The sequence below is a fragment of the Humulus lupulus genome, chromosome 6 (assembly GCF_963169125.1).
Source record: "Humulus lupulus chromosome 6, drHumLupu1.1, whole genome shotgun sequence".
In the NCBI taxonomy this organism is placed as follows: domain Eukaryota; kingdom Viridiplantae; phylum Streptophyta; class Magnoliopsida; order Rosales; family Cannabaceae; genus Humulus; species Humulus lupulus.
This window is the reverse complement of record NC_084798.1, coordinates 115,908,783-115,918,090: the sequence shown is the minus strand read 5'-3', so window position 1 is coordinate 115,918,090 and position 9,308 is coordinate 115,908,783. Positions and strand designations below refer to the sequence as shown.

The following is a 9,308-nucleotide window of genomic DNA, read 5'->3' as shown; positions in this document are numbered from 1 at the left end:
GTCCCTGGTTTCCATTGGTTCCTTTATTTGTTGTGGAATCCGAGACTGTTATAGTGCCACAAATTAGTTTGGTTTTGATCTTATTGTTTGAATCACAGATTAGATTTTGGGAATATTGGTTTTCTGTTATTGGGATTGTTCTTGAATCTGTTATAGTACCACAGTTTGCTTGGTTTTCGGATTGGTTCTTGGTATCCGTTTGGTTCTTTGGTGTTCAAATTTTTTTTTTTTCTTTTCAAAAATTGAGTATCTGGGTTATCAAATTTGAGAGATAAAAAAAAAAAAAAAAGGAAGAAAGGAAAGGAAAAATCAAGAGGATCCGAACTAAAACCCCACACAAGTGTTCCAAAAATCATCATTTTTCGTCATTTTCACCAGTTTTCGTCGGTGTTCGTTCGGTATGTTTGGTTGGATTTGCTGCTTGAACCTCCATATCACCATTTCATTAGTTTTCAAAGAGCTTAAAGAAGAAAATAGAGTGGAAAAAGGCAGAGGTGTGAGCTTATTTGAGGGTAAAAGCCATCATTGAGTGCAAACACGAGTGTACTTGAGTGACCATTTTCTTTGAGTGAAACACGTGAGGGAGTGCAGTGAGGTCCTTTCTATAATTGTCTAACCTTATTATTTTGCAGATTCTCCATCATGTCACAAAATCCAGAGAAAGATGCAAGCAATGATAATCCGCCACCTGAGGTTCCGAATCTACAAATACAAGCATTAATTGGGGAGATGCGAAGGATGATGAGGGCGGAGTGTGAGCAGATACATGAGAGGTTGGATAGGGTAGAAGAGGGGGCACAACGGAAACCAAGGAGGGGTAGGGTACACCAAAGGGAGGATGAGAATGAAGGGGATTTGGAAGGGGTAATTTCTGATGATGAGTTTGATAGGATATCGGCGGGTAACCATAGGAGGTATGGTGGGAATAGAGAAGATAGGAACCAGGTAGATAATTATTTGGGGAATATCAAAATGAGAATCCCAGCATTTCAGGGGAAGAGTGATCCTGAAGCATACCTTGAGTGGGAGAAGAAAATGGAGCTAGTTTTTGATTGTCACAACTACTCCGACATGAAGAAGGTAAAACTTGCTGCCATTGAGTTTACTGATTATGCTATTGTTTGGTGGGATCAGTTGTGCATCAACAGGAGGCGGAATGGAGATCGCCCTATTGACACATGGGAGGCCATGAAGAGGGTGATGAGGCGACGGTTTGTACCACCTCATTATTATCGAGATCTGTACCTTAAGTTGCAGGGTCTTCGTCAGGGCTACAGAAGTGTTGACGAGTATTACAAGGAGATGGAGATGGCTATGATTAGAGCCAATGTTGAAGAGGATCGGGAGGCAACCATGGCAAGGTTTTTGAATGGGTTGAACCGAGAGATTGCTAATCCAATTGAGCTACACCATTATGTGGAATTGGAAGATTTGGTGCATATGGCAATCAAAGTTGAGAGGCAGCTCAAGAGGGGTAGTACAAGTTCAAAGCCAAGACCGAGCCCACACCATTCAAGTGCAACACCTTGGCGGTCGAACTATCCAAAGAAGGAAGAAGACCAACCTACTTCATCCTTTACACCAAAACCAGCCACGACCCCTCAAGGTAAAACAGCCCCTACTTCGTCCCATTCTAGTGAGATAAAATGTTTCAAATGTCAGGGGCGAGGACACATACCTATCCAATGTCCAAACAAGCGAGTTATGGTAATTCGGGATAATGGGGAGATAGATTCCGAAGAGGAAGATGATCTTGATGACATGCCACCATTGGAGGACGCTTCTATGGGTGATGAGGAGTTTGGGGCAGAATCTGGTGAGATGCTTGCACTATTCACACGACGAGCCTTAAATTTGCAAGCAAAAGAAGAGGAAGAAGAGGTGCAGCGGGAGAACATCTTTCACACTCGTTGTCATGTGAAAGGCAAGGTATGTAGTGTGATTATTGATGGAGGTAGTTGTACTAACGTTGCTAGTTCTTCCATGGTTGAAAAGCTAGGGCTCCCAACGCTTAAACATCCTTGTCCATACAAGTTGCAGTGGTTGAATGATAGTGGTGAAGTGAGGGTTACAAAACAGGTGCTGGTATCATTTCGAATTGGCAAGTATGAGGATGAGGTATTGTGCGATGTGGTTCCCATGCAAGCTGGACACCTCCTTCTAGGAAGGCCTTGGCTATTTGATCGGCGAGTCCAGCATGATGGCTTCACCAACAAGTACTCATTCACGTTCTGTCAACGAACAATCACTCTAGCTCCATTGACGCCAAAGCAAGTATATGAAGACCAAGTGCGGTTGCAAAAATTGAGTGATAAAAAAAAATTGAGTGAGCAAAAGAAGGAGAGTGAAAAGATGAATGAGAGTGAGAAAAAAAAGAGACAAAGAGAGAAAAGGGTCGAATCAAGTGAGAGAGAAAAGAAAGAGAAGAGTTCGATCAATGAGGGAAAATTAGAGAGAAAACAAAATAATTTTTATGCAAAAAAAAGTGAGGTTAAGGAGGCACTTTTAAACACTAACCAACTTGATGCTAACAAGCAGGTTTTTGATCCCGGTGAATGGGTATGGTTACACATGAGGAAAGAGCGATTCCCAGCACAAAGACGTTCCAAATTGCTACCTCGAGGAGATGGGCCGTTTCAAGTGCTAGAAAGGATCAATGACAATGCCTACAGACTCGGTTTACCAGGTGAGTATACTGTTAGTGCTACTTTTAATGTTTCTGATTTGAGTCCTTTTGATGCAGGTGACGATTTGAGGTCAAATCTTTCTCAAGAGGGGGGGGAATGATGAGGACACCAAGACTAAAAATCCAAGTCAAGTTCCGGTTGATCCAAGTCAAGAGGGGAGGAATGATGAGGACACCAGTTTAGGAGCTTGATCAATATTTAGCTTCCTGTAATGAGTCTTTTTATTTTTAATCACGTTTTTTATTTAGTCTTTGTTTTGTGATAAGTCAAACATTTGACTTGTGTGAGTCCAATAGTCCTTTTGTCTTTAATTTTCGGTTTTTTTTAGGAAGACAAAGGGGCTTGTATTGATGTAATTTTCGGCTATATAAGGCCTTGAAAACATTTGGAAAAATCAAATTATGTTGAAAGAAATTGTGAGTTTATTTCTTCTTGAGTTCTTGAAGAAACTTTTGAACTTATCAAGGAGATTCCTTGTGGCGTTCATCCTGACTTATCAAACGGATTCCATCCCCGTTTGTGGCGTCTTCCTCATACCAAGGTTCGTGCTTGGCTAAGCATTGGGTCGCGGTTCCATTCCAATCTCGTGTGTTCTTGGTGGCTGTTCCATATTTGGTGTCGGGTTTCGTCACACTTGTTGGCGTGGTTCGTATCAGTATTCCTCTCTCTCGGGATTTGCTCTATGCTATTGATACGAACCACGCCAACAAGTGTGACGAAACCCGACACCAAATATGGAACAGCCACCAAGAACACACGAGATTGGAATGGAACCGCGACCCAATGCTTAGCCAAGCACGAACCTTGGTATGAGGAAGACGCCACAAACGGGGATGGAATCCGTTTGATAAGTCAGGATGAACGCCACAAGGAATCTCCTTGATAAGTTCAAAAGTTTCTTCAAGAACTCAAGAAGAAATAAACTCACAATTTCATTCCACATAATCTGATTTTTCACATTGTTTTGGCAGTCCTTATAAGGACGAAAATTACATGAAAACAAGACCCTTGGTCTTCCTAATGAAACCGAAAAATTAAGGACAGCCCCTTTGTCTTCCTAATGAAAACCGAAATAAAAGACAAGCCTTTTGTCTTCCTCATGAAAACCGAAAATTAAAGACAAAAGGACTATTGGACTCACACAAGTCAAATGTTTGACTTATCACAAATTAAACAAAGACTAAAAAACGTGACTAAAAATAAAAAGACTCATTAAGCTCCTAAACTCAGTCAACTTTGATGAGTAAGACAAGTCTTTGTTCTCCTTCAATGTTGACCACGGTCTCCTCTTGTTTTAGGACTTTGTGGACTAGGCTGTTAAGTTCTTCCTTGAATCTCTTGGCTCGTGCCCTCGTCACTGGACCAACTGGAACTTGACTTGATACTTGGGTCTTGGTGTCCTCATCATTCCCCCCCTCTTTAGAAGGATTTGACCTCAAATCGTCACCTGCATCAAAAGGACTCAAATCAGAAACATTAAAAGTAGCACTAACATTATACTCACCTGGTAAATCGAGTCTGTAGGTATTGTCATTGATCCTTTCAAGTACTTGAAATGGACCATCTCCTCGAGGTAGCAATTTTGAACGCCTTTGTGTTGGGAATCGCTCTTTCCTCATGTGTAACCATACCCAATCACCGGGCTCAAAAACCTGCTTATGACGACCCTTGTTAGCTTGCTTAATGTATTGTTCAGTCCTTCTCTCTATGTTGAGTCGTGCCCTCTCATGGATTTTCTTCACAAATTCTGCCTTCTTCTCGCCATCTAAATTCAAATGCTCAGAAACAGGTAAAGGTGATAAATCCAAAGGAGTTAGAGGATTAAAACCATAAACAATTTCAAATGGTGAAAATTTAGTAGCAGAATGCATTGAACGATTATAAGCAAACTCAACATGTGGCAAACAATCTTCCCAAGTCTTAATATTTTTACTTATGATAGCCCTCAACAAGGTGGATAGGGTCCTATTAACTACTTCTGTTTGACCATCGGTTTGAGGGTGACAAGTAGTAGAAAATAATAGTTTTGTCCCAAGTTTTCCCCACAATGTTTTCCAAAAATAGCTTAAGAACTTGGCATCCCTATCTGATACAATTGTTCTAGGCATACCATGTAATCTCACAATCTCCCTAAAGAACAAATCTGCAACGTTAGAGGCATCATCAGTTTTATGACAAGGAATAAAATGAGCCATCTTAGAGAATCTGTCTACAACCACAAAGATTGAATCCCTCCCACGCTTACTTCTAGGTAAACCCAACACAAAATCCATTGAAATGTCAACCCATGGTGAACTAGGGATAGGTAGGGGTGTGTAAAGGCCATTTGGCTGAACTCTTGATTTAGCTTGCCTACAAGTGACACACCTACCACAAATTCGCTCAACATCTCGTTTCATGTGGGGCCAAAAGAAGTGCTCTTGCAACATAGCTAGGGTCTTAGCAACTCCAAAATGTCCCATCAACCCTCCCCCGTGGGACTCTCTAACTAGCAAATCTCTCAAAGAACAATTAGGTACACACAACCTATGCTCCCTAAACAAGAAACCCTCATGCCTATAAAATTTTCCTTCAGCAGATTTTTCACAAACACCATAAATTTCCCCAAAATCATGGTCAGCAGAATACAGGTCCTTTATGTGTTCAAACCCAAGTAATTTAGCATCAAGAGTGGAGATTAGGGCATACCTGCGAGAAAGGGCATCAGCAACCACATTCTCCTTACCTTGTTTATAGCGAATGACATAAGGAAATGTCTCAATGAACTCAACCCATCTTGCATGTCTCTTGTTGAGCTTGTGTTGGCCTTTCAAATGTTTCAAGGATTCATGATCTGTGCGAATCACAAACTCCTTTGGCCACAAATAGTGCTGCCATGTTTCTAAAGCACGCACTAGTGCATACAATTCTTTGTCATAGGTGGGGTAATTGAGGGCAGCCCCACTTAGCTTTTCGCTAAAGTATGCAAGCGGTCTCCCATCCTGCATAAGAACAGCGCCAATACCTATTCCAGAAGCATCACATTCAACTTCAAAAGTGTTAGAAAAGTTAGGCAAAGCAAGTAAAGGAGCATGAGTAAGCTTGTATTTCAGTAGCTGAAATGCCTCCTCTTGAGCTTCGCCCCATTTAAATATCACATTCTTTTTGATAACTTCTGTAAGTGGTGCGGCGATGGTGCTAAAATTTTTCACAAACCTCCTGTAGAAGCTAGCAAGTCCATGAAAACTTCTAACATTACCTATAGTTGTAGGGGTCGGCCACTCTTGGATGGCTTTGATCTTTTCTTCATCCACCTGAATACCTGTAGCACTTACAACAAAGCCTAGGAAAACAAGCTTATCGGTGCAGAAAGTACACTTACTGAGGTTAGCATATAAACTCTGTTTCCTAAGAACATCCAAAACAGAATGCAAATGCAAAACATGGTCATGCAAATTCTTACTATAAATAAGAATATCATCAAAATACACAACCACAAATTTTCCAATGAAAGCACGCAATACATGATTCATTAAGCGCATGAAAGTGCTAGGTGCATTAGTTAGTCCAAAAGGCATGACTAACCACTCATACAATCCATGTTTAGTTTTAAAAGCAGTTTTCCACTCATCCCCTTCTTTCATACGTATCTGATGATACCCACTTTTAAGATCAATTTTGGAAAACACACAAGAACCATGCAATTCATCTAACATGTCATCTAAACGAGGAATGGGATGTCGATATTTTACCGTTATATTGTTGATGGCTCGACAGTCAACACACATCCTCCATGTTCCATCCTTCTTGGGAACTAGAATCACTGGAACAGCACAAGGGCTCATGCTTTCTCTCACCTGCCCTTTCTCCATCAATTCTTCAATTTGCCTTTGCAATTCCTTTGTTTCATCAGGATTACTTCTGTAGGCTGGTCGGTTTGGGATGGAAGCACCTGGAACAAAATCAATTTGATGTTCTATTCCTCGAACAGGTGGCAATCCATGTGGTACTTTCTCAGGAAACACATCCTCAAATTCCTGCAAAATAGACACAACAACACTTGGCAGCGAAGAATCAAGTTGGTTAGTATTTAAAAGAGCCTCCTTATACATGAGTAAAATCATGGGCTGTTTTGTACACAATGCTCTCTTAACCTCACTTTTTTTTGCATAAAAATTATTTTGTTTTCTCTCACTTGATTCCACACTTTTCTCTCTTTGTCTCTCTTTTTCCTTACTCTCATTCATCTTTTCACTCTCTTTTTGCTCACTCATTTTCTTTTTGTCACTCAATTTTTGCAACCTCACTTGATCTTCATACACTTGCTTTGGTGTCAAAGGCGCTAGAGTGATTGTTCGTTGACGGAATGTGAATGAATACTTGTTGGTGAAGCCGTCATGCTGCACCCGCCGATCAAATTGCCAAGGCCTTCCTAGAAGGAGGTGTCCAGCTTGCATGGGAACCACATCACACAACACCTCATCTTCATACTTGCCAATTCGAAATGAGACTAGCACCTGTTTTGTAACCCTCACTTCACCACTATCATTCAGCCATTGCAATTTGTATGGACAAGGATGCCTAAGCGTTGTAAGCCCCAGCTTGGCAACCATGGAAGCACTAGCAACATTAGTACAACTACCTCCATCAATAATGACACTACATACCTTGTCTCTCACATGACAACGAGTGTGAAAGATGTTCTCTCGCTGCACCTCTTCTTCCTCTTCTTTTGCTTGCAAATTCAGGACTCGCCTTGTGACTAGTGCAAGCATCTCACCAGATTCTGGTCCATACTCATTGTCAGAAGCATCTTCCAAAGGTGGCATGTCAGCAAGATCATCTTCATCTTCAGAATCTATCTCTCCACTTTCTCGAATCACCATGACTCTCTTGTTTGGACACTGGTTAGCTATGTGTCCTCGCCCCTGACATTTGAAACACCTTATCTCACTAGAATGAGACTTAGTAGGAGTTGTTTTACCTTGAGGTGGTGTGGCTGTGGTGGCTGGTTTTGGTGTAGATGATGAAGTGGGTTGGTCTTCTTTCTTTGGATAGTTCGACCTCCAAGGTGTTGTACTTGGATTGTGTGGGCTCGGTCTTGACCTCGAACTTGAACTACCCTTCTTGAGCTGCCTCTCCACTTTGATTGCCATATGAACCAAATCCTCCAATTCCACATAATGGTGTAGCTCGATTGGGTCAGCAATCTCTCGGTTCAACCCATTCAAAAACCTTGCCATGGTTGCCTCCCGATCCTCTTCAACATTGGCTCTAATCATAGCCATCTCCATCTCCTTGTAATACTCATCAACACTCCTGGAACCTTGACGAAGGCCCTGCAACTTAAGGTATAGATCTCGATAATAATGAGGTGGTACAAACCGTCGCCTCATCACCCTCTTCATTGCCTCCCATGTGTCAATAGGACGATCTCCACTCCGCCTCCTGTTGATGCACAACTGATCCCACCAAACAATAGCATAATCAGTAAACTCAATGGCAGCTAGTTTTACCTTCTTAATGTCGGAGTAGTTGTGACAATCAAAAACTAACTCCATCTTCTTTTCCCACTCAAGGTATGCCTCAGGATCGCTCTTCCCCTGAAATGCTGGAATTCTCATCTTTATATTTCCTAAATAATCATCTACCTGGTTCCTAGCTTCTCTATCCCGACCATACCTCCTATGGTTACCCGTCGACATCCTATCAAACTCATCATCAGAAACTAACCCTTCCAAATCCCCTTCATTCTCATCCTCCCTTTGGTACATCCTATTCCTCCGTGGCCTCCGTTGTGTTCCCTCTTCTACCCTATCCAACCTCTCATGTATCTGCTCACACTCCGCCCTCATCATCCTTCGCATCTCCCCGATTAATGCTTGCATTTGTAGATTCGGAACCTCAGGTGGCGGATTATCATTGCTTGCATCTTTCTCTGGATTTTGTGACATGATAGAGAATCTGCAAAACAATAAGGTTAGACAATTATAGAAAGGACCTCGCTGCACTCCCTCACGTGTTTCACTCAAAAAAATGGTCACTCAAGTACACTCGTGTTTGCACTCAATGATGGCTTTTACCCTCAAATAAGCTCACACCTCTGCCTTTTTCCACTCTATTTCCTTCTTTAAGCTCTTTGAAAACTAATGAAACGGTAATATGGAGTATTCAAGCAGCAAATCCAACCAAACAACCAAACGAACACCGACGAAAACTGGTGAAAATGACGAAAAAAATGAGGATTTTTGGAACACTTGTGTGGGGTTTTGGCCAAAAGGCCTCTAGACCATAAGGAACAAGAATAGAACAAAAATTTTTAAGAGAGGTTTCCAGACTTTTTTTTTTTTTTTTCGGATCCTCTTGGTTTTCTTCTTCTTTCTTTTCTTTCTTTCTTTCTTCTTTTCTTTTCTTTGATTTCTCAAATGCAGATGCAAGGAACAAATTTGAAAGCAAAAAAATGAATCGGTTTTCACAAGAGAAACAATGGAGACTCAAAAAGAAAAGAGAAACAATGCAGATTCAGATTTCACAAAAAGAAAAGAGAAAACCCAACCCACTTTTGGATTTAACAATAAGAATAAGTGAAACTCAATCCCAACTCAGATTTCACCATAAGAACAAGATAAAACCCAATCTCAA

At 41.3% G+C, this 9,308-nt stretch overlaps 1 protein-coding gene across 1 annotated transcript; it reads right to left on the bottom strand.

Annotated features, from left to right (window-relative positions):
- Positions 1–4,201: 4,201 nt before the first annotated feature.
- Positions 4,202–8,194, bottom strand: LOC133784166 (uncharacterized; the record flags this gene model as incomplete). Its single annotated transcript, XM_062223636.1, has 5 exons — positions 4,202–4,339; positions 4,475–5,243; positions 5,376–6,009; positions 6,451–6,703; positions 7,073–8,194. Coding segments are annotated over 5 exons (2,916 nt in total), but the record flags the coding sequence as incomplete, so codon positions are not given.
- Between the last annotated feature and the right edge of the window lie 1,114 nt (positions 8,195–9,308).